We start from the raw sequence: 26,609 nt of genomic DNA, 5'->3' as shown, positions 1-26,609 counted from the left end.
ATGGCCCTCAGTGAATCATTTTTGAAGTTCCAGTGTTTTAATCCATTAAAAAAAAGCAATCACAACATTAGGGAAAAAAGAAAATTAAGGAATGTTACTAGTTGGATGTGCAGTTTGTTTTCTGGATTGCCAAAGGGAGCAAAAATTTGTGCTAGCTGTAGAATAGAAATTACAACATTACAAACTGCTGCTGCTTCTTCTTCTTCTACTCACCAGGATAACGAATCAAGTTCAGATTCTGATAAAGATCCCAGTTTTTCTGCATCCTCAGAGGTGATTGGTTCATTAAATATTTCACTACAAGGGCTAGGAGAATCTCCTATTAATAGGAAAAAATTCAAATAAAAAAGTTATGTAACCAGAAAAATTAAAACAATTGACTCCACAATCAAAAGGAAACTTTTTGAATTGCCAGATAATTTCTCTGAGGATGATGGTGAAGATTTAGAGGAATCAGTTTTGCAAAACCTCAAAGCCAATTTCTTGAGTTCTACTAGTAGGAGCAAGAAGTTAATGATATTAACCTGTTTACCACCAAATTGGGGAGTTAGAAAAATAATGCGAGAGTTTGATGCGCCAAACTACATGGTACGACAATCAAAAAAACTCTTGGCTGAAAAAGGAATGTTAGAAAGTCCTAACCCCAAACCAGGCAAACACCTCTCAGAAGATGTAGTTGAAGCTGTCCATTTATTTTATGAAAATGATGAAGTCAGTAGACTGCATAACAGTCACTGAACCTAATAAAAATAAATCAAAAATGTTAAAAAGACTTATTTTGTGCGATCTGAAAGAGGGATACGCTTTATTCAAGGAGAAATTTCCAAATGTTAAAATAGGTTTTTCAAAATTTGCGGAGCTTCGTCCAAAGCATTGTATTTTAGCGGGTTCTAGTGGGACACATGCAGTGTGTGTATGTACAATCGATCAAAATGTCAACTTGATGATTGAAAATGCAAGATTATGTGATTTAACCAATGGAGAATTCAAAACCTACAAACATTGCCTACCAAAAATGGTATGCAATCCACCAACAATAGATTGCAATATTGGACATTGTACATATTGTCCTGGTACTGCAGCAATACGGACCGTCCTTGAGAAGTCATTTGAAGAGCACCTGATATGAAAGATCACATTTTGGCAGTGGATTAGAGACACTGCAGAAATCATCAGCAGATTTCATAGATTTACTCTGTGACAAGCTGTCACTCTTAGTCCTCCACAACTTTATTGCAAAACAACAGACCTCTTTCATGAAGCACTTAAAGGAAAAAGAATTTGAATTTGCCATCACACTCAACTTTTCAGAAAACTACAGTATGGTTGTACAAGATGAAGCCCAGACTTACCACTGGACTAAGGGACATGCCACAGTTCACCTGTTTGTGATATATTATAAAGGAGAAAAAAGGATTGAACATTTGAACTACGTAGTAATTTCTGACTGCCTAGAGTACAATATAGTTGCTGTTTACACATTTCAAAGAAATTTGGTTGCTTTTTTGATTGCAAAATTTAAAAACGTTCCTCATATGATCAGATGGGTCTGCTGCCCAATATAAAAACAAGACAAATTTCATCAATTTGTGTATTTACAAGGAAGACTTCAACATATCAGCTGAATGGCATTTTTCAGCCACAGCTTACGGTAAAGGGCCTTGCGATGGAGTTGGAGGTACGGTTAAGAGATTAGCAGCTAAAGCTAGCTTGCAACGGCCCTACGAAAACCAGATCTTGACCCCTTTCCAGCTTTATGAATGGGCAGTAGAAAATATTTCTGGTATTAATTACACTTTCACTACACAAGAGGATTACATAAGAGTCAGAAATATTTTTAAAAGAATGTTTCAATCAGGCAATTACCATCCAAGGAACTCAGCAATATCATGCATTTATACCTGTTGACTCAAGCACATCAAAAATTACTGTGAAAATATTTTCTGGAGCTACACATTCATCACAAGTAACTGTTACAAGATCACTAGACAAACCGCAAATAGGAGACGTAAAGGGCTATACTGCAGTTGTATATGACAAGAACTGGTGGCTAGCATATGTTATGGAGAAAAATGAAGAAATTGATGAAGTGAAAGTAACATTTCTCCACCCTGCTGGACCATCACCATCCTTTTCTTATCCAGGGAAACCAGATGTATTATGGATTCCTCTCACAGATGTGTCATGTACAGTAAATCCTGTGACACCAACTGGAAGAATTTATGTGCTATCTGAAAATGACACTTTAAAAACCAATGAGGAATTTTTCAAATACTGTAATTGAAAATTGCAATGAAACATGTGAGTGCTAATTTCCTTTCTTCAATTTATTTCTCATTTTAAATTATTGTGCAGGGGAATCTTAAATATATTGTACTTCAGCATAAAGTATTTCTCATTTTAAATTAAATTCCCTGTAAAATTTAATTAAAAAATTGTTCAGTTTAAGATACTTTCAGTGTACAGAATATAATTATCTGATTTTTTTTTTTTTGTGTATTTTACAACAACATTTTACTGTATTCTGTTATGCTTTCCTTTGCTGCCAACATTTAACCTGAGGTTTGACAAAAATGGCCTTTGTTTTCAATTAATTTTACTATGAACCCATTAACTCTCCACTTTGAAACTTTGTAGACAATTTAATAGTTGTACAAACAATTTTATAGAATTTTTTGAAAAAAATTAAAAATGCTCTTTTTTCAAAATTTTAAATTTAAATTTAATAAATTATTTTGAAAATTATTTTTTTCTAGACATTATTGTGTTACATATCACATGAAAGGCCATACCAAATTCTGCAAAACACCTGTCTCACCTTTCTAACTTAATTTGGAGAAGAGTTATGGTAATTTTAAAATATGCCTGTCGTGCTATTTTGAGTGTTTTTTTGAAAATTTACAAAGCAATATTTTCAAAACTGATGGATATATCATTCTAAAATTTTATATTTTTGTTAGTCTGTATGGAGGTAACATCTGTGCAAAATTTCATCAGAACCTGAGATGGTGAGGTAAAATGGGTGTGTTGATTTGACATGCCCCTTGATTTAGGCTCGCTGGGAGGTGAAGTTAAAGACCTGGTCTGTGACCTGGCTGAAGTTCTAGGAAAAGAAGGAGGGGAGGGATCAGCTGGCTTGTGAGAAATGTTTTCCGGTGAGCGCCTACACGTGCCCGACAGCTCTGGAACATTAGAATGGCGCATGACTGGAGCTGCTAACCTAAGATTAGTTCTGGGAAGGGGGCTGCCCTGGGAGGATGCTGAGAAAAGCACTCTTGGTCACAATGCCGTACACTGTTACTGGTCGCATTCGTGGTCCGAGGTGGGAAGAAAAATGATGGCTAATACTTGCCAGGCAAAATCACACCGGGCTATCAATTGCAGCGCTGGGAAAGCGTCGCGGGACTATAGCAGGAAAGATTTGATCAGGATGAACAATGGGCTAGTTAGGGTATTTAGGATAGTAATAAATTTGTGCTAAATATTTCAAATTTGCAGCACAATGTACTGGTACACTTTCATAAAAAAATTATTTTTAAAAGCCAAACTCGACAGCTTGATGTTCAGAAGTTTCCTAATAGTGGTCAGTTATTTATTTTCTCTTGTCTCTGTGTTTCACAAGTAGAACAGCTCTCTAACAGCTATGAATTAGATATAAGAGAGCTGCGAGGTAAGATATAGTAGAGAAAATAGAATCATTGTGCAGATAGGGCACAAATTTGTAAAGACTGTAAGGATGGTGTTGGATCTCTTAAGTAGCCGCACTATAACATGATCAGTCTGTTGTCTGAGTCAAACATTTTATCGGCTTTCCTCCGTTATTTGCTTACCAGTTGTTCCTCAGAATGAAATCTACCACTGTTATGCATATTCGTGATGGCTTGGCTGTATACTGACTGGTAAAGAAATTGTGTGAAAGTCACCTCAGAAGCATTATTAATTTTTACCTTATGTAGCAAAATTCCTGCCCCCTGCTAGTGTTAAAAACTAACTGAGGATTTGTTATGTTGCTGATGTTTTCTTAATGTTTCATAATTAATTCAGACTCTTGTTTCTTCTATTATGCATAGGCATTTAAGATATTTTGTGTGTGATTAAATATTAATTATTATTAGTTTGGTTTCACATAAAGATTAATTTTTTTTATTACATCCACTCCACTTTGTTTGGTCAGTTAAAATGAATATGTCTATTAATTACATTTTTACAGTTATAAAGCATATTCTGGTTAGTGGGGTGATAACATTTGAGTAGGATTAAAAAGAAAGGAAGACATGGGTGTGACACACTGTTGCCAGAAAGTTACTTTCACACCTCAAATTAGTGGGAAAACCCAGCACGTAGGCACACGGCTGTGCAGGAATGTACTAGAACTTCCGCTTGGTGCTGCCTTGTCAGCCAATCAGAACAAACCTTGAGATGGTGTGATGTGTCTTTCCAGGCTCAGAGAACAAATTTTTTCCAGTATAATTCCCTATATTTTCATATTTCTGGTTCTGTATTGTGATTGGTCGGTTGAACAACAGAGTTGCCTCCCCTTTGTTTTCGCCTTTGGTTGTTCAACGAGTTGTCGCTCATTTGTAGCCGCGTGCGGTCACGTAGTCGGAAACTTGCAGAATTATTATATGAAGTTGTGACGGGAAATGTAACGCTTGCTGGTTGGGGCCAGGTCGAAGTTAAACCTGTTTTCTTTTTGTAATTTTTTGACCTGATAAAATTAAAATTCGACCCCAGGCATCAGCATTGGCCCAGGTGACTGTCATATCCGTGGGATATTGTACCTTACTCAAAAAATAATAAAATAATGGACTTAATTTTTTTTTGTAATCGAGCGATGAGCTACAGTGAATATGTGATAATATGTCTGGACTGGTTGTGTAAGTTGTGATCTTTTGTTTCTTGAGAAGTAATAATAAAACAAATGACTGCTCTAAAAAAACTCTTTTATTTTAAAGCGAACTACATACCAACTTTTTTCTTAAGAGAATAATTTATCCTCAATATTGGAAACAAAACATAATTAGAACTAAAATGTCAAAATCATTGTATATTAACATCACAGACACCCCAGTGATTAAAGTGTCTTGTTAGTATTCTAGGTTGCTTAGCCAAGCTAATTTGGAATGTAACACCTTCCAAGATATTTTGCACTGACAGTATTTATTAGTTTGAAAGCTTAATTGCTTAGAGGCGAGGAGGAAGGCCATAACATGGCAAGGACTGAGGTATGGTATTTGATGACATATTAACATAATATCAGATCAAAAAAAAAAAGAATAATACTGATGAACACGTGAACAATAACAGTGAGACAGGAAAACCAATTCGGTTAACAATGACGTTTCATATTCAGAATTCATTTAAATTGACAATGAACACAACAAATATTTCAAGTGAACGAGCCATTATCAAGGCCGCAAAAAATAAAGAACAAGTTATAAGTTACGCCGGCGAAACAGTGCGCGGTCTCATTGCGGATCATCAAAAGGGGGTGTCACGTCCACACAAGGTAGACACGTTGAAAACAGCAAGATTATAACAAATTTGTTTTGTAGGGATAACCTACTACGTAATGCGCACAAGTTAAGTTACATTCTAAAATAAGCAATGTGGCGTTTTACTTACGTCGACGTCTCAGGGGAGAACAGTTACAAAGAAAAGGTTGAAAGAGAAGTTAAATTATTTAAGTAAATCCAAACGTAATGTTCTAGGTGGCGACCGAAAGAGAATTTAAACAAAACAGACAAGAATTTACAAAAGCTTACATTAGGGCAAGGGCCACCGCCTCACTCGCAAAACAGAACAACATTTTACATTTTTCCCCCCGAGGTCGCTCTTGCACGTCGTACAAATTAAGCCTAACTGACTACATGCTGGATTACAAAGTCAATGCAGCTACTCGAGTTACCGAAAGAGACCAGCCAACAAATTTAACAAGACAAGACCGAATTACACTTTGGCAGCCGTTTAAATAGATTAGGTGCGGCACAGCGCGCATGCGCCAACCCGAGGAGGGGAGGCGAGGAGCAAGCAAACACACACACACACACACACACACACACACACACACTAGGAGGGGGAAGGAGGGAGGGGACGAAGTGCAGACGCCCGCGCTAACGCACGTAGTATGAAAGTAGCGGCGAACCCGACCGCTACAAGTTTAGCATATTTTTATGGCAACTGAATGCTGGAAAGGGGAATTTTAAACCAATATAGTTCCTGCAATTTCTCTAGTCTTGTAATTAAATACATTTATGCCTTCTGTATTGTAAAAATATTTAACAGTTTTAAAAACACAAGTTTTGTATATTTAAAATTAAATTAATATCTTGTTTTCAAGTAAGTAGGAAAATGTAATTATAGGATAGTATATACTGGATTAACTGTATGGAACCACAGAAAAGTTTTGTAAAATGCAGGAAAGTATAAAATCTGAGAATGTAAATTAGGGATTCTACTGTGTAACATATGTAGTTCCTTGATGTTTCAATTGATAACTCTGTTTTTGGGGTGAATGAGGTTATTGTGATAGCAGATATTGATTTTAAACTGTCCCTGAACATGCCTAACTTTTTTTTTCAGTCATAGTTACGGAGAAAGCGAATATCCTTCTTAGATATCTTCACCAGCAATGGGATAAAAAGGTAAGTTTTTAGAGAGGGCTGTAAAATTTGACAAAGAAAATTGTGGTCTTTCAGCAGTTCTTAAATATTTTAATGTAAATTTAAAATTTCCTTTTTCCTTTGTATCATCATGAAAACTTTCAGTTTGAATTTTAACCTGAGCATGTGCAATCAGGCCATGTTTGAGACTGACAGAATATTGTGGAACAGGGTTTATTACACATGACCTTTGTGTCTGAAACACAAGTCGAAGTTAAGCTGTAATATATATATTATGGTTTTGACTGAAGAAGAAAAGAAGTTTGAGACTGCATCTTAGTCCAAGGTCATTCCATGCATCAGTCAGTTTCTTTGTTAGTATTTTTCATTCTATGCTAAATTTATGTGATAACTTAATGATAGGTACATTTTTTTTGTAAATGTAGTATTAATATTTTTGTTAGCTTTATAGCTAAGTTTTTAGCTAACAATAAATTCAGAGTTATAGATCTCGTCTTTTATCAGCCATAAATATATGTATTTAATATTATAATATATTAGTAATAAAAATGTGCAGCATTGATATTAAATAAAATATTTATTGGTAAACTCATTCCTTGTGGAATGCAACTTCTTGAACTACCAATAATTATAATTATCCATGGATTTCATATCCTCAACCACAGTTCAAAAATTCTATTATTCACAAATTTCTGGTTTTATTTAATACTCTTTTTATTTCACCTTTGCTCATTTCACAAAATAACGATTGTAGTTGCTTGTAAGGAAAATATTTCATTGTGGCTTAAAAATTGTTTTATTAACACAATTATGTGGCGTCATAGCCTCTTGTGCTATTTGTCATATAAAAGATACGTAACGTTGCCAGATTTTATTGGCTATTCTTCTAAAAGATGATGTAATTTTCTCTGTGAGCACTACTAGGTCACAATTAGGAGTGCATGAGTACTCGACTGTAGCCTAATTTTAAAGCTCAAAAAATTTTAGTAGTTCACTGTTTAATCTAGGGACGTTGAACAGTCATGAAACATCTTTAATACAAACCTGAGTAACCTACGCTATTGAATTTGCTAGCGATGGTGGCTGATTTTACATAATTTTGTACTGTATTTATTATTTAATTTTAGTTTGGGCGTATTTGTAGTCATTTAGCGCATCGTCATGATAATTTTGTTTATGTTAACGTATACTACAAGAGCAAAACCGGTATGATTTCTTAAAATGGGCTTCAAATATCCTTGTCCACATAAATATTATTTTTACGATGTATTACTGAAAAGAAATAATCGTATGAAATACATGTCTATTTTACCATCCGCCTGGCTCAAAATAATAATGGCGCATGTAAATGTGAAGTGAAGACAAATGAACGACGATTGACACGGCACTGCTACTTCACCCACCGAGCACAAGCACAATATTATATTGTATAGGGCAATAACAAACTTGTATATTTAAAATAGTGAGAAAATAATAGTAACGGTGTGAAATTTTTTTTTCTTTTCAAATTTCCAAATTAACATTCTAATTTCGAAGTCCTTCACTGAAATGCAACTGAATAGACATATTTTAGTCCTTTTGCTTCATAATATAATTTGAAAGAGTTTATTATATTTTTAAATTAATTGGTACTATTTGCTTACAAAACTTTCGTAATGAAAATTCAAATAGCTAACTTATATACAGTTGTAAAATTATTTTCTAAATATTAATACTGAAGTTAGGGAAAAGTAGGTTATTAAGCAGTTAGCACTATGATTGTGAATAAAAAACCACCTTAAGAAACTATGTGCATTATGTACTTTTGTGCCACTATTTTCTGTCGAGTTTAAAAGGAAAAAAAAATCTGACTACTCAAACTTGACTCAAAAAAGCGCGAGTTTTTGCACTACTCGACTCAACATTAAAATATGCTACTCATGCACCCCTAGCCAGAATGCTGGTATACGTGTTGTAGACAAGGTTCCGCCAACCGTGAGGATTGCGTGAAACATATTCCCCGCAGTTGGTGAGGGACAGTCATATTTGTCATGTCCTGTAATATTGTTTTTATAACATGCCTGTATTGTGTAAAACAAATGAAGGTTGCCACACTGAGTGTTGTGGACTTTCAGAGCTCACAGAAGAAGCGTGACCATGCGTACTTGGAGACGCCCGAGGAGTCCGGCTCAAGGAAAAGACCCAGGGTGGAGCCAGCGTGTGGGGTCGCCGGCGGAGACTCGTAAACTGCAATTGTCATCGCTCATCGCATCACACGTGTAAATAATGAAGCAAAGAGCACACACCATGCGGCAATTGTGATTTCTTTTATTTCTACTCAACATTTTTATACCGTCTTTCTTTGTACATTTCACTTTTTTTTTTTTTTTCGTGGGGAAGACATTTTGTGTTGCAGCAAATACTCACGAGGTAAAAAAATGTAATTTGTCTTGGTCCATGTTATAGGCTACTTTATTTTTTCCACAGTACGTAAAAATTATTATGTAAATTTTTGTGCTGTTTAGTTTTATGTGCCATTTGAATAGCTGATAATTTTAGGCATTTATTTTTTACTGTTGGCCATGTGATAAAAGTGAATGTGTGTGCGAGGTAAATAAATATGCAGTGCTGTTCTTTGTTCATTAAGCTATTTGTTTATGATGGACCTTTAATTTGGCCACGTAATAAAATATAATTTTAAGGCATTACAAACTTTTTTAAGTTGTATGATCTTTATGAATATGTTTATCACTTAACATTTGTTTTGTAAATGTGTTTTAAATGCATATATTTGTTATTTGATACAATAGAAATGTCCTCTCATTATTTTGATAAAATGATCTGCTATAATGGCTCAGTGTGCACAATATAATAAGCTCTGTTATATACATAACTAATTCTGAATGGAATAAACATGAATCAAACATATATGTTTTCTTGTTTATCTATATCAAATTCATTATTTTATTTTATTAGTTATCAGTCTTGCATTTTTATTGATGCAAAGTTAACTTTAGTCTTTTTTTTTCTCTCAAAAATACTTATTTGTGTGTTAGGCTTTATCACATTCGTAACGAACTTACCTGAAGTTCCCATTTAACAGACAGGTTATGTTCTTGGAGAGTTTCCATTAAGCAAAAGTTTGATAACTAAAGCCCGCCGCACACGGTACAATATTCCTTACAATATTGTAAGCCAGGAGTCGTACTGGCTCTACTACTAGTTTCTTCACTCGAATTCAAACTGGATACTAGTAGCTGTACGAGTTGGGCTACTGGTTTTGCGTAATAGACTGTGTCCTATTTTTGTTGCTTGGTGTGTTACAATATTTAAGGAGTGGCCAATCAGAACTCACGAAAACAGCATGAGGGGTTGTTTACACTTTTAAGTACGCATGTCGTGATAAACATGGACGGAAAGAAGTGGAATAGTGACCAACTCCTAGTTTTAATAAATGCATACAAAGAAGAGCCTTGTTTGTATGCAGTAAAAAATGTGAATTATCATAATAAAAATTTGTTGTGGAGAATATTCTCTTAACATAACTAGTAAGGCAGCTGAAACTTGTAGCGCACCTAGTGTTTCAGCTTGTAGCCTACACAGTACAGAAACCAGTAAGCATTCTAGTAAGCAAACTAGTAGAAAATATTGTACCGTGTGCGGTGGGCTTAAATCATTTTTCCTCACTAGGTTTGATTTTTTACATTACAAACGACTAATAATTACACTGACCAACAAATTATATTATAAGTTCATAGAAATAATAAAAACCTATAAAGTAACTAATAACCTTGAAATCCACATAGAGTATAAAATATATACATTTAATTTATTTATTTGTTTTAATTTGTTAATTTAATTTTTAGTTTGTACCACACCAGTATTTAATCATCATATCAATAAATATTACATTAATATTACAATATTACATTTTGATCATTAGACCTATCGACACTCGTGAAAGCGAGCATATTGAAATAATACTTAATGGAAAAGTTGTATCCAGATGATAAAGTGTTCCTTGAAATTTAAGCAAGTGCTATTTCCTTAAATTACAGTAAAACTTGCTTAAGATGTTCCCACATAATAGATTTTCCTGCTTATTAAGTTCACAAAATTATTCCCTTGATCACTTCCATACATCCCTTTGTTAATTTTTCCCATTTATAACATTCGTGTTAAAAGATGCTTCCCCCATATAATGTTCAGAATTTTTGGGAATAAAATTAAATAAATTTTATCTTTGAACTTTGAAACTATTTGTATCATTATTTTTTAATAATTTACTTATTTCCGAACAATAAAAAAATAATTTGAACTGCACAAGACCGCCGAAAACTTTTCCAGACGCCAAACACTGTTACAAGTGTATTTTTTGACCAATCACATGCTTGTATTTTAATAGACTGAGAAACGCGCATAACCGTCAAAACCTGTGCCACACAATGGTATATTTTTAGACCAATAATTTGCTTGCATTTGTAGACACTGAGAGGCTGTTCCATCTGCACACCTTTTCCTCCATTGGGTGCATAACATCTGTCAAATGAGAAACGCTCACGACCTAGAAACTTGTGCTGCACGTTCTTACAAGTGTATTTTTCGGCCAGTCAATTGCTTGCATTCGTAGACTGAGAAGCTATTCCGTCAACAAGCCATTCTCCATATTTGAGTTATAAAATGTGACGAATACACAGCAAAACATATTTACCATAAGCCATTACTCGTTTTTTAGGTTTGCTTTCTTTTTATGTGTGATTTTAAGGTTATCAAGCATAATAAATGTTTATTGTTTTGGAAAACAGTGCATAATGGCATCTACAAATAGTGTAGGACCCATTAAAAAGAAGGCGTTAACGTTTGAAGAAAAACTGAAAATAATGTCAGAAATTCATACGATCCTTTGATACCAAGAGTCAGTATGGCAAAAAAAAACTCAGCATGCCACCATATAATTTGAATGGAATCATAATGAAGTGTGACACCAATTAGGATTTTTCAGCCCAATTATATAATTTGAATTTTGAATTATCATCTTAACAGTAATTTTATTGCTTGGATATAAAATTGTTCCGCTCACTGAAACCTCCCACTTAATCTATTTTCAGCTGTTTCCTCTAGTCGTTCCCAGCACGTTTCTGATATTTTGTCGACCCTTTGCGAGGCCAGCATCCAGCCTCATTTTCTTCCCACCTTGGTGTACGCCCAGCTCTTAAACTCTGCCTGTCATCGTGACCAGGAGTGCTTCTCACTGGAGCATCCCAGGTCAGCTCGTTTCTTGGAGCTCGCCTAAGGTGAGCATTTCCAGTCAGGTCCTGGAGTCAGTTTCCCTAACGTCCCGGCACATCTCCAGGCCCATTTCCCAACATCGCAGCATCCTACCCTTGCTCCTCTACCACTAGCCTTTTGCTGAGCTTCTAGGAACACCAGCCACATTCAATGACCATAATAAACACGGCGCTTGTGGCCTTCCGAGCAGTAACTCCAGTGCTGCTCTGAGCTACTGCAAGCACCATCCCTCAGAAACAATTTTAACTAACATCCTAATTAATTTCCTTCATGCTCGCCAGAGAGCAACACATGCTTTGCCCACTTCCTAGTCTAGCGCCCATGCCAAGGCTCACACTCTCGCAGTAGTCACAAGAAGCTTCCCATCCTTGGTTGCCCTTGCTTGGTATGCCAACTGTGCGACTCCAGCATAGTTGTTTTATTCTTTGGTTGAGGCCCCTCCCAGCCTGGCCTGCTGGCTAATCAGAAGGCAGTTTCCCTTTCCCTTAGGCATCATGCTGCTAGCACCGGATTTAATAATATGTCCCTCTGATAATCAGGAGATTCGCCATATCTTCTTGACTGCATGCACATCGTCTCCCACTGCTCGGCTGCAAAACTTGTGGTGATCAACCGCTAATATCCGGGATGTAGTTCTGAAAAATTAGGGAGTGTCTTCTCTGCCAACACTCACGATGTATTTTAGCTGAATTTAGTTTTGTCTTAGGATCTTTACTGAATTTATCGTGGTGCGCGTGTTTACTCCTGCGGTGTCTGGTCTTCTACCCCATTTGGTAAGTGAAAATCGACTGTCTAGCGACATTTATCACCCCCTTCCCCTTTTTTTTGTTCCTTTCTTGGCTTTTAGTCCTTTTCTGTACGTCTTGATTAACTCTTCCACTGTGGCCTTTGTTCACAGTGAGGTCCAACAGTCCTACGATCGGAGTTTCACTGACTTATGTTCTTGTGCATCTTGCTGAGCTCTTATATAGATCTATTATAGCAGCTGGTCCTCATGGACCACTCTAAATTCACCCACCGAGCCCCCCACTCCTCTTGGCGGATCTTCCCTCGGCGGCAGCGTGCAGACGATCAGGAAATCATAATTTAAGAGTCCAATCTGTTATTCTAGAGTTTTCAAGGTTCACACTATATTTCTATGTGACTCAATAAGGACTAATACACCAAATAAAAATTTCGAAAGATATTATTATGGACATCTTATGCAAACATAATGTAAATTATTACTATAAATAATGGGTCACCTGTATGGCCCCCATATTCAATTACGGGCCCTGGACCCCGGATCGGAGACATCTCCCCCCCCCCTCCCTTATTTTACAGTTATGTGCTACATTATAAATGCATGGTTATTTCTTACCTATACTCTTTTTAGAATATCTAACCTGAAAATACAGGGTATACTTATGGTTACTATTTTATAAGTACAAACTAAGCTTTAGTTATAATATATTGAATAGGTTTTGCTAGTTTGTAAAAAATTATAATAGTTATACATTTATAAATAAAAGGGCTGGGCCCGGGCCCCCTCCAGGCCCGGTCCCTGGACCCAGGGGTTCACCCAGCCCCACCTTTGTGGGGGCCATGGTCACCTGTAACAGTCTGTAACATTACTGGCGGGACTCTGTCCCCAGTTCTTTGGCGTTTTGTGTAAATCTCCTTACCCGGCCGAGTTTTTTTTTTTTTTTTAATTTTTAGTATAGTTTAAGTATTCTCCAATTAGATTGCCATTCCCGAATTGTTAAATATTTACCTTTCTGTTGTACCTCTATAAGAACAGGATTATGTTTAAAGTGTCCTCACTGCACAAATTTTCAGATAAGTGTTACCTAGAATGATCACACTAAATAAAATAAAACTAATTTAAGCGGATAACCAACCTGCTTGTTTTTATTATTTCTAACTTTGATTCACTTAACACTCTTAGGGGTGTGTTTAAATTTGGTCTTGATCTCACTATGTGTTCTCCTCTGAAGTGGAATATTTTATGGATATTTGTACTCGGATAGCTTCCAGTTTTTCTTAGGTTATTCCAGTAACTTTAATTTCAGAACGCAAGGTGAGTTACAACGATTACAGTGACTGGTTACAGTGAGACCAACTTTTGGCTACTAGTGTTTCGTCAACATGTAAACTGTAAAGAAATTATAGTTGGTAAATACGAAGCATTAGAAAATTTTCTTTTGGCAAGTTTTAAAGAACAGAGGGCACTTGGAATTCCGACGAACAGCTCAATTTTAGGAGAGAAAGCTGTACAAAAGCAAATAACCTAGGTGTTGAATTTCAGCTTCAAATGGCTGGCTCAACAGATTTAAGAACAGAGTGGGAATTGTCTATATAACTGTAAGTGGAAAATCTGAGAGTGTGTGTGATGATACTGTCCAGAGTTGATCAACACAAAGTTGCCTGCAATTATATAAGGGACTTTGAACCAAAAAATGTATTCAATGTCGATGAATGTGGTCTTTTTTTCAACATACTTCCAAAAAAAACATTTGTTTTAAAAGGTGAAACATGCCATGGAGGCAAACTAAGTAACGAAAGAGTGACAGTGTTATTGGATGCCAACATGGATGACACTGAAAAGTTACCATTGCTGATAATTGAGAAACCAAAAAAGCCACAGTGTTTTAAACAACATAAAGACATTACCGTGCAAGTATGAAACAACAAGTCTGCGTGGATGACAGGCAGCATTTTTGAAGACTATGTGACAGTACTAGATGCAAAGATGGTGTGCAAAAATCGTAAGATTTTGCTTTTCATAGATTACTGCCCTGCTCATCCCAACATTAGAAACACCTAGAGTAAATTTTTCTCGCCAGATTCAACATCCAGGCTACAACCCAAGGACCAGGGAATTATAAAAATTCTGAAATAGTTTTTTTGTAAGAGCCTTGTGTTACGACTTATATCAAGAATGCAGAGCTGCCAACCATTACGGATTTTCCTTAATTATTATGGATTTAACACTGAATTACGGAACATCACTCGTTTATTACGGAAACGAGGCTTTGTGCTACATGGTAACGGAAAAAATTCCGTTTCTGGTATGCGTGTTTGGTGAACACAGTTCAAATACATCACGTGGTTGCGCAAATAACGGAACTATTAAGTGTGTGCATGTACTGTCAAAATAAGTAGATTAATTCTCGTGTTTTGAGATAATAATGGGTTGGTATTACGTCCGTTCTACGAAATAACTAATACATATTCTCAGACTTTTTGTTTGTTGGCTACTTACATCACGATAATTTTTGTAAGGTACTTTGGCTAACCTATATTGTTTTAATTTATTTCTTGAAAGCCATTTTTTTTCATCAAAGTGTTTTTGTCTGCAGACGTGAAAATTTGTTATGTATTTCGATAGTGTTGTTCTTCAGGGCCGGTTGTAGAAATGAAGCGTGTGATAGAACAATGTGTATCTGAGGGGGGGGAAAAAAGAACGCAATTCTTCAGAACTTTTGACCAAACTATTCAAAAGAATGGCCATGCTTGTCGTCTTCAAATGTTTCGAACGCCATGAGTTTTGTAAGGTATGCACGTCTGACTTTTCAATTGCACATTGTGGAAGGGATGACTGTAGACGGCACATTGAATCAAAGAAACATGCGGAAAATTTTATAGCCATTGCGAGCAATAAATCTATATCGCTTTTTCGCTACATCTGAAGAAACGAAAGTATTGAACGCAGATTATGGTTTACAATTTCTTTTGTTTGTCTTCTGTTTGTTTACAAGACAGTTCTTATCCAACCAGGATAAAAGAAGCAAATAAAAAGACAAATTGTTCAAAAGTTTAGTTTGAATACTTTGAATTGAAGACTCAAAATTTTGCAGTAAAATTATTGAAATGTTTTCCTATTCAGATGATTGTATTGTTCAAATAGTTTTTTTAGATTCATTAATTTGCATTGTTTTCATATACATAGGCCTATATTTTTCTTTTTTTTTGCATATTATTGACCTTGTTTTATCTTGTGTGTGTAATAATTCCCTAGGAAAAATTTATCGTGCATGATTTACGCATACTTCTTTCATATAATTGTGATTACTGATGGGTGTGATTTGAGGTTGGCATATCTGAGAATGAAAAGTACCAAAACAAATGATTATAAAATCAACATCTTGGACACCATGCATCTTCTTGCTGCTTCATGGGAAATACTTGACTCTACCACCATTATCAATTGCTTCAGAAAAGCCGGCTTTAGTGCTCAAGGTAACAATAGTTTCCCTTAAGAATCGTGTGAGAACAGTGAACCAATTGCGTGTGCTTCTACATGCAGTGCAAATTGGAAAACTCTTCAATAACAGCTACATTTTTTATGCACTTTTGAAGATTATGTCCCAATTGATGATACAGTTCTACCATGTGAGCCACAAACCTTAGAAGATTTATGTGCACAACACAAGGATTTAGCTGAGGATAAGACTGGCGATGGTTACAGCAATGAAGGATTCCACTTCCAAGCCAACTTACTCCGAAGCACTTGACCACCTGGACAAGCTGAGGTTATTTGTTCATGGAACACCAATGTTCCAGGCAGTGTGAGGAAGAGTTTGAGGGAACCGAACAATTTTGTGATGCACCAGTATGAAAATGTGTTAAAAACAAATAACTGACCCAGTATTTTATTCAAAAAAGTGGATTTTAGTTACTGTTTTTTTTTTTTGGCTAGTGTTTTGACAATTTTTTTTATGGTACGTATTAAATTAAATTAATTATAAACAATTCAACTTACTTATATAATTGTATAGTTTTTCCAGCATGCCAGCAATAATTGGTAAGTGTAATTAATTCTGAGTTAAATCAGTATGTCAATTAAGTAAGATTGTAATTTTTTTTTTATTAATTGTATTTCACTTTTAAGAAGTTGTCCATGTTAAGCTGATTTTAGTACCCAGTCCCTTGAAAAAGTCTTAACAGGGTTTTGCGTTATTTCTTCTGTTATATTATGTGCCGTTGCATTGTCTCTCTGCAACTGTTACATTTGTTATATATTATTTTTGTTTACATTTTGTACTCTATGTCAAAGATACTTATTAAAAAAAAATTTCTCCTACTGTACTTTCTGGGCCTCTTTTTATTTGAACTTTACCCATAGGTTCCCTCCTGGTCTCAGTGCCTCGGCCGAAGCGCCATGGCTCCCATGCGGAGTTGGCAGTACAATTCCCATTTCGCCCGCCTCACTGCACAACCCAGCATGTTATTTCTACCGCCCTCCGTGACTACAGCTTCTGTCCTGTCTCAGTGTGCCCTGCAGTGCTCTAGATTACGTTAGCAGTATCGGATTCTGCAGGCTTCTCACAACGCAAGCTTGTTCCTCCTCTCCCCTTACCCTCTTAAGTTTTTTGCAGGCCTTCTCAGAACCAGTGCCCGGGCAATGGGCAGTCCCTTTGGGAACAGGCCACACCCATACTGGCACCCGCGTGCTCCTCGGGCGTGATCTCTCGGATGCCTTTAGAACTAAACTCTGATTAATGCCGGGGAGCGACACCTCCACTAGCTCTATGCACCTGGCTGGATCCACCACTGACGTCTTGCGGCACGTGATCTAGCGGCAGTCGTGCGGACTATAGATCGGTGTGGTCAAAATTTATCCTGGGTGTTTTGGATGCCCCTTACACCACTAAGGCCTTTGGCTAACCAGGACAGTGTCTCTCCTCCTTCATCCCGTCTTGCCATGCACCATTTTTTTCTCTTCACCCCACCCTCGTTTGAGAACCCGTTAGGCTTTTAACATAATGATCGTCCTGTTCCCGTCGGGAGTCACCTGTGCATACTTTATCGTGGTCTCGTGTGAAATCGCTGACAGTTTGAGTATGAGCTTTCGTGTAATTAGCGAGCTGAGTTGGACTACAGTGAAGCATGTAGTTACTATACGAGGGGTTTTTCCCTTTTTCATTTAAAGTTATAGCCATAGTGAGTTAGTATTGGTTTCCAATGTTTTCTTCTCCGCATCCGTGGGCGGTTCTTACAATGGTGTAACTTCACCTCCGGACGCCCCATTCTCTTACAGCTCCAGTCTTTCGACTTCGTGGTCGAGCATGTGCCAGGGCAAGAAAACCAGCTGCCCGACGCCCTGTCACGACAACCGAGCGACCAGCACGAAGTCGTGGATGTGGAGGAATGGGAGGACATCTTGCCACCCAGACCCAACGCCGAACCCCACAATCCAATGGCCACCTGTTCGCAAATCATTACTGACGCCGACCAAACCGACCCACCACCTGACACAGCGAGCGACGTAGACCAGTGAGTCATGACGGCCGAACAACAGTCTCCGTAGATGACTCCAAGCAAAGGACGAGCAACAGATGGCATGGCAAACCTGGGACGGCCGGGTCATGAACCGAGCACCTGGAGAGGCGGGGTCATGGAAGACGTACGTGCCTCCCGAAGCACACGAGGCCGTCTTGCGGTTCTGCCACGACCACGACCTGGCGGCACGGACCAGACACGAAACGCGATCTGCCAACACTACCACTGGCCCAGCGTGGCACGAGCGAGACATCCGGGAGTACGTCCGGGAGTGCGATGTGTGCCAGGTCCGCAAGACACGCAGACACGACGGAGAGCAGCGACAGCACCCACGACAACCAACCCATGCCTTCCAACCCATCGCTCTCGACCTAATGGGACCCTACCCCCGATCCACCAGAGGTTCCTCCTAGTGGTGACTGATATGTTCATGCGGTGGACGGAGGCCTACCCATGCAGCAATGCGAGAGCCGCCACCATCATTCACCTCATGGCCCGAGAATTCCTGCCTCGGTGGGGCTATCTACAATCGGCCTTGACTGATAACGGCAGCCAATTCATCGGCAAGCAATGGAAGGACTGGTGCACTCGAATGAGAATACAACACCACACCACACCGGCTTACCACCCAAGAGCCAACCCCACCGAGCGCAGGAATCCGGATTCAGATCCGCCTTCGACTAGGCGACGACCACCACACAATAGGATCAACACATCGCCGACGCCCTGTTCTGCACATGTCGTCACATGAATGCAGCGACCGGCCACACACCAACCGAGATGGTGCAGGGGAGCAACCTGCCACTCCCAGGCGAGTGGGCCATGCACGGAACACCACAACCCGACGAAGGATTGGGAGACCGCGACCAGCACAGGACCACGATGCACGAGGACGCACGACGACGACAGATGATCAACTCCCAGGGAATCACACCTAAGACAACACGGGAACCACCCCCCGGTCCAAGCAGGTGACCAAGTGTACGCCTGTGTCCACCCGCTATCAGTAGCACCCAGGAACTACTGCGCAGGGCTGGCCCCTCGCTGGAGCGGGCCGTACAAGGTGCAAAGGCACCTAGGGAGGACCGCGTACTTGGTTCAACTTGGGGGTCGGCGGGTCAAGAATATCCACCGCGACGACCTACGACTCGCCACAGCACCTGGTGGACAACTCCCAGAAGAACCCGACCCAGACGAGATGCCCGACCCCGATCACCTGGTCGCAGAGAAGAGCCTGAACCAGCCACGAGGGCTAGCAACCCAGACAACCAAAAACAGACACCAGGGGAGGACATCAACGACCAGGCGACACCAAGAGACCCACGACGAGCTGACTCTAAAGTAGCCACGACGTCACAACAACCAAGACAAAGAGACCCATCACTGACACCTAACCATCACTGACGTATCACAAGAAGAGACGGAACCCCAACCAGAGGTCACGCCAGCCATCATAGAAGAGCCTGACGACATAACACCGGCCACCTCCGAACAGAGGATACAACTCTACACACCCGGATCACAAATAACGGACATGTCTCATGAGAAAACGGAACCACAGCCAGATTGCGCAACACCCATTGTGGAGGAAGCAGACTAACAGACGGACGAGGCGCCAGGTATCCCCAAGTGGAGTAGACAGCCCTACTCAAATGGGTCGCCTGTCAACCACGACTCAAACACTCCACACACACCAATAACAGAGGACCGACAATCTGCAATGACAACCACACCCACGCCACACAAACGAAGAGCGGCACTCACCGAACCACCACAACTCAGCACGACAAGATCAGTGAGAGACAGGCGACGCCCGGAGTACCTGGCCGAGTATGATCTCGGGAGACCCCAGAGAGCCCAGCGTGGCAACCGGGACTCCGAAACAACAACGGAGGAGGATCGATCCCCGGTGACCGCAAACTATCAACTGCGACCACCATGAGCACCACCAGTGTGGACATGTTGCCAAAACTAAGACACCACTACCACGAACAACACCACGAAACCATCGCGCCGCCTCCCGGCCCTGCTGCCACCTCAGCACCGGGGCGGCGCCCACCGGGCAGACCCTACCAGCTGCAGCACCAGGTCCAGAGTGCAGACCCTATCAGCCGCAGCCCACACAGGCACCCTGACGCTGAATCAACATCATGCTAGGGGTGCAACCACACCGCGGAGCCTAATCGTGCACAAGTCCGGGCTTCTTCAGGGGGGGGGGGGGGGGGCGTTTGACATTGTACCGCCAGAGGCCATCCGAGCCCGGTCTCAGCCTCCCAGTATTGGCTCCCGCTGGTGGAACGCACCCCTAGCAAACCCCAACCAGGTCAAGCGCGGAGCTGTGACGCAAGTAGTCCCAGTGTTACAATTTTACCACAGAACTCCACCTAGCGCGAATAACCGTCAATTAATCGTTAAACGCACTCGTAAAACAATCCCATTTAATCAACACGTAATTCAAAAAGTGCGTCGTAGCACATGAGTGCAAGCCCCTTCAGGGCACAGTAATTAACTAATGCCCTTAAGTTTCATCACGGCCCAAGGGCTAAAATTAAGTGTAAGGTAAAGTGCTTGAGCAACATCCAGAACAAACCACAAACATAAAAAGAACCAGTGGTTTTTAAACATTTAATTTGAGTCTTTTTTTGACTAATTTTTTCAAGTAATAAAGTTTCAATGTCAGCAATTAAAACTTTAGTCTGACGTCGTACCTCCTCTTTGTTAAACAAAAACCTGGGTCACAGTCCTGTCCGCGGCGCAACACTCCAGCCATGGCCCTGGTAGTGCCATCACTCGCCACCAGATGGCAGTTGTAAATATAAAGAGACAATGTATCATAGTTATTTTATATATGTTATTATTGTATATATTTAGGTAGATTATTAAGTGTATATTGTAAGTATGTTTTGTAGATTTGGAAATAATATTGTAAAATGCAAAAGATCATCATCATGCAAAAGAGATAGAAATATGTAAAACTTTAACACAAATGATTGTAGACGAAACGTGTATAAATTGTGCGGGCTAACAAGCCTAGACAGCTCTTCTCTCCCAGCCAATCTGGGAGAAGAAATACTGACACAGGCAAAAGTGGTATTATTGGCTTGCCTTCTCCCTCTTTCCCTTCCTCAGCTAGCGACTCTTAATGAGACCGTGGGCTTCCTTCTTTCTCTCTCATTCTACCTCTCTCCTTCTACCTCTCTCATTCTACCTCTCTCCCATTCTCCTGAGCTAGCGACTCCTCGTGAGACCGCGGGTTTCCTTCTCTCTCTCATTCTACCTCTCTCTACCTACCCATCCGCTAGCGACTCTTCGTGAGACCGCGGGCATCCCTCTCTTCTACACCCAATCTTCCTGCTAGCTACTCCTTGTCAGCACGTCCTCGGTCAGCTGCACTGGGCCGAACGGTCCACTCCCGCCTCAAAGTGTGAGGCTGCTCTACCAAAGAGCTGGCGCCGGTCAAACAACACAACTGAACGACCGAGCGACGTCCACCCTGTATCCACAGCTTTACCAGAGACGAGGCCGCGACATTTGGCGCCCGAACGTGTGGCACTTCATCATCGAGACTACCAGAGTTCACGAACAGCCAGCAGCATTCGGCGACTCGAACTTTATATTTTCTAAACAAGTGTATAAGAATGGGTGCAGGACAGAATGTGTAGAAATTCGTGACACAATGCTACCACACAGACTGACAACCACAGGCAAAACAGGTCAACCACCAAGGGACTTGGACCTAATGACAGGAGAGGAACAGTGGCACAAAACATCTGAGTGCAAACCAGTGAGAGCAGAGTTAGCAATGGGTACCTTGGTTTGGGATACAATAGCAACACCAAGGCCCACACAGGCACCAACACAGAAGGCAGGGGCAAACCTCATAGACTGGGAGGTACTTGCAAGCCCAGCAGTGCAACCAAACGTGCATATAGGGCAGACAGCTACCGCAACAGGACGCATAGTGCTTCCAGAGTTCAGTGGGCTAGCGCATGAGGACCCATGCGAGTTTGTGCAGTGGTGTCAGGAACGGATGACACAATGCGGAGTGCAGATAGAAGAATGGACCCAACGCACGAGTGAACAATTACGCGGGCAAGCTCGTGAGTGGTGGAACCTGTGGGGACGCTATGACATGCAGTGGCAGGAGTTCGCTACCCGCTTAACACGGCGTTTTGACGACTGCATGGCAGTCATGAGCTGTAAGGCTCGCTTCTACGGCGAGACCCAAAAAGACTCAGAGTCAGTAGAGCAGTTCGTGGGAAACAAGCTGCGTCTGTACCGGCGCATAGCCCCAGGAAAAGACCCCGAGCAAGCTTTGCCAGAAGTTACTGCATTAATGCGAGAAGAATTGCAACCATTCCTCAGGCCATACTGCAATGGAACAGTAGAGGACTATGTACGACAGGCAACAGCTACAGAAGGCAACCTACGACACCTCCTGAGACGTCGGACCGGGACAACTATCCCCGAACGAGGACCCAGACATCAGGTTGGAGCACCTGCAGGGACAAGCAGGGCCATACCCCAGGAACGTCCATGGCGGACAGCAACACAGGCGATCGAGGGCCCACCTGGTGGGACAGACCAAAACACATCTCCAGGATGGCGGAATGCAGGCAATCGGCGCGATGGAGGCCGACCACCACAGTGCCGTCTTGGATGCCCACAGGGCACGTATCACTGGCATCAGGACTGCCAGAGACACCAACAGCAACAACAACCGGCAGGAAAATGGGCAGTAGGGGGTGTAGGACCTACAGACTTAACCCCTGTACCAGCCAATCCCCTGCCGCAAGCCACAGAGAACAACATTGAACAACTGGGGCAGCTCACCACTCTAGAAAACCGACTGATGCGGATCCCCATCACCCTGAACGGGAGACAGACTGCCGCACTTATAGACACAGGGGCGAGCCATGTATTCGTCGCCCAGCACTGTGTACCACCCGCAGATATCACACCCAGACGCTGTGCCCTGCGCCTTGCTACGAACACTGGAACCGGGACAGCCATTGGAGATGCCATCATCACTGTGGGTATACGGGAGATGGTGACCCAAACTTCAGCAGTCGCGGTAGAAGGACTCAGAGAAGATTTGGTACTCGGACAGCCATGGTTGGTAGAGCAGGATGCCTTTATTTCACCAGCATCAGGCCTGATAAATTTAGGTAAACGTGAGCGCCTGGCAGTATATACACTAGGAAGCATACCACCTTCCCACAGGTCACACGACCACAGGCCAAGAGACATGACCTGTCGCCAGCTCATTGTGGGAGATGATGACCCACCTCCAACGGACCTGATCGAACTCAAACAACGAGTTCTCGACACCCAACGCACCTCCTCAGATGCTGAGCGTCGACGAGCAAAGCAAGCAGGACTGGATGAGATATGGACCATGCCCGGCGAATGGACGGCCCACGGAGTGACAGATGAAGTGGAAGACCCCGAGGATCGCTGTCGGCGGCAAGCGATTGAGCTGACAACAGCGCGAGAACACCAGAGGGCCTACACTCAGCAGATAACCCTGCAGACCACACGACAACCACCGGAGCTACAGCCCGGTGACCACGTGTATGTCCGCACACATCCCCTGTCCAATGCAATTAGGAACTACTGTGCTGGACTGAGCCCCAGGTGGTCGGGATCACACCGCATCCTGAAGCAGCTATGTCAAAGTACGTATTTGGTGCGCCGGGGTAGGCAAAGGCGAACAGTACACCGGGACCACATCCGGAAAACAGCACTCCCAGAAGGGGGCAATGCCATGGAGGATCCTACTCCAGATGTGACAGGACCAATGCCGTACAACCACCAATCTGTCACACCCCAAGGAATGCAGCATCTGTTCCAGGGAACACCGAGCCCAAGGACAAGAATGGAGAGGCCTGCAGAAGCCCCTGCCACGACCCCGAGGCGACAGCACCAGAGGCACCCAGCACGAATGCAGATCCTTCATGTCACGGGGACACCAGAGGCGGGCGTAAACACCACAGAGGAGCAGCCCCTGGTGACAGAACCGGAAGACATTGAGACAACAGAACCACCCTCCCCTACCCGAGGTGGATGGGGACATGGTGCCTCCCTCGCCGATGCTGAATTCCGGGTCAAGGTGGAGGAACCAGCTGAGGACAACCAGAGACACCGCCGACGACGACGCCGGCCCCCACTGTACCTGGCAGATTACGTCACCGGCCACGAACTGGACACACTGGTGAATGGCAACCCAGGGAGTCCGGAACCAGCAGGCCCGCCCTGATGCTCGCAACCACGAGAGAAGGCATCATGTGCCTGCTGGAGGGTGCGCGGACGGCCTAGACCCGGGCTTTTCCAGGGGGGGGGCGTCTGACGTCGTACCTCCTCTTTGTTAAACAAAAACCCGGGTCACAGTCCTGTCCGCGGCGCAACACTCCAGCCATGGCCCTGGTAGTGCCATCACTCGCCACCAGATGGCAGTTGTAAATATAAAGAGACAATGTATTATAGTTATTTTATATATGTTATTATTGTAAATATTTAGGTAGATTATTAAGTGTATATTGTAAGTATGTTTTGTAGATGTGGAAATAATATTGTAAAATGCAAAAGATCATCATCATGTAAAAGAGATAGAAATATGTAAAACTTTAACACAAATGATTGTAGACGAAACGTGTATAAATTGTGCGGGCTAACAAGCCTAGACAGCTCTTCTCTCCTAGCCAATCTGGGAGTAGAAATACCTTTGTGAGCTCTCCTCTCCCAGCCAATCTGGGAGAAGAAATACTGACACAGGCAAAAGTGGTATTATTGGCTTGCCTTCTCCCTCTTTCCCTTCCTCAGCTAGCGACTCTTAGTGAGACCGCGGGCTTCCTTCTTTCTCTCTCATTCTACCTCTCTCCTTCTACCTCTCTCATTCTACCTCTCTCCCATTCTCCTGAGCTAGCGACTCCTCGTGAGACCGCGGGTTTCCTTCTCTCTCTCATTCTACCTCTCTCTACCTACCCATCCGCTAGCGACTCTTCGTGAGACCGCGGGCATCCCTCTCTCCAACTTCCAACCTTTCCGCTAGCGACTCTTCGTGAGACCGCGGGCATCCCTCTCTTCTACACCCAATCTTCCTGCTCTACTCCTTGTCAGCACGTCCTCGGTCAGCTGCACTGGGCCGAACGGTCCACTCCCGCCTCAGAGTGTGAGGCTGCTCTACCAAAGAGCTGGCGCCGGGCAAACAACACAACAACTGAACGACCGAGCGACATCCACCCCGTCTCCACAGCTTCACCAGAGACGAGGCCGCGACAAGTCAATGTTTAGAAGTGAAATTCTCACCTGAATAATTAATCCCACAAGGGTCATGTACATTTAGTGAGTAAGTTATCAAATATTAAACCGAATAATGGTAATCTCTTTCTTGACTAGTGGCTTGGCGTGCGGCGGAACTGTCCCCCCCCCCCTCCACACACGCCAGCACCCTCCGGCAGTTCTGATCAGCGCGCAGCCCGGGGCGAAAGTGTTCGTTCTGTGGGGAGCCTTCAACTTGCAATTCTCTGATTCTTCACACTGGTAATTATAGTCATATCTCAAACCTTCTTTAACGTGCAGGCATTAACCCGGCCATCGTAATTTTCTGCCTTTAAGGCCACTGGCCACAGGGCTGCCTTAAGTACAGCCATTATTCGGACCTGGCCGACTCCAGGAGACAGAGCTTTAGTTAACGCAGCCAAGCAAACATCTGCTGGCCTCAACCATATCCCCTCGGGATTAATTTAATGTGAATAATTCACATACGCGAATTAGGCTTACCGCTTGTTATCTTTAATATACAGACGTGGCCGACTGCAAGTGACCACTAAACCTCCTTTACAACGAACTTCCCTAGGGAGAGTTATTCATAACACAATCAAGAATATAGAGTCGTGTAATTCTCGTGTATCCATTTCTGTCCAAAGAACTAATCAAGTCTAGTGATGTGTACAATCCATGTTCGTCAATAAATACGTGTAACCCACGTTCACGAGTGCAAATGAGTGTTTCTGTTGCGTAGTTGGGCACCAGCCATCTATGCTGAATAGGGAGTGCCATCATGTTTCATTAGCAGCTAGATTAGAGATTACACTATTAAATCCAAGCCACCGAGTCTAAGGAAGCACGCTGGGGCCGATCGACCCACACAAATGGTTAGACGCACGAACTAGCCTGGCGCCTTCCCGGAAAATCAAACCATAATTCACAACCAGCCCCTTAGACTCGCCACGGGAATCGAGCCCAAAACCCCGGCTGACGGCATTCGTAACTTATATTGTAAACTTTAATTATATTTTTCCCAAGGGTTTTGTGTTACAGCAGACTAGCTGAGAGGTTTTGTTTAGTAATTTTTATATAATTATGCTACCAACACACAGACAGCACTGAGCACACCCGAGATGGACCCGAGTCCTGCCGAAGTCAGACTATAGTTTGCGTTTGCACGGGGGG

General features: G+C 41.8%; 1 protein-coding gene across 2 annotated transcripts in view; it reads left to right on the top strand.

The window, feature by feature from the left end:
- The window catches only part of LOC134527387 (DET1- and DDB1-associated protein 1), a 56,355-nt gene extending 46,829 nt beyond the window's left edge, over positions 1 to 9,526 (top strand). For both annotated transcript variants that reach the window (XM_063360037.1, XM_063360036.1), the window contains exons 4-5: positions 6,583 to 6,644; positions 8,738 to 9,526. In XM_063360037.1, coding sequence (XP_063216107.1) covers positions 6,583 to 6,644; positions 8,738 to 8,848 — 173 coding nt within the window. In that variant the 3' untranslated portion in view covers positions 8,849 to 9,526. The remainder of the gene's footprint in view (positions 1 to 6,582; positions 6,645 to 8,737) is intronic.
- Positions 9,527 to 26,609: the final 17,083 nt, after the last annotated feature.

This window comes from Bacillus rossius, chromosome 1, assembly GCF_032445375.1.
Source record: "Bacillus rossius redtenbacheri isolate Brsri chromosome 1, Brsri_v3, whole genome shotgun sequence".
Lineage (NCBI taxonomy): Eukaryota > Metazoa > Arthropoda > Insecta > Phasmatodea > Bacillidae > Bacillus > Bacillus rossius.
The sequence above is the reverse complement of the archived record's forward strand: the minus strand, read 5'-3'. Positions and strand labels throughout refer to the sequence as shown.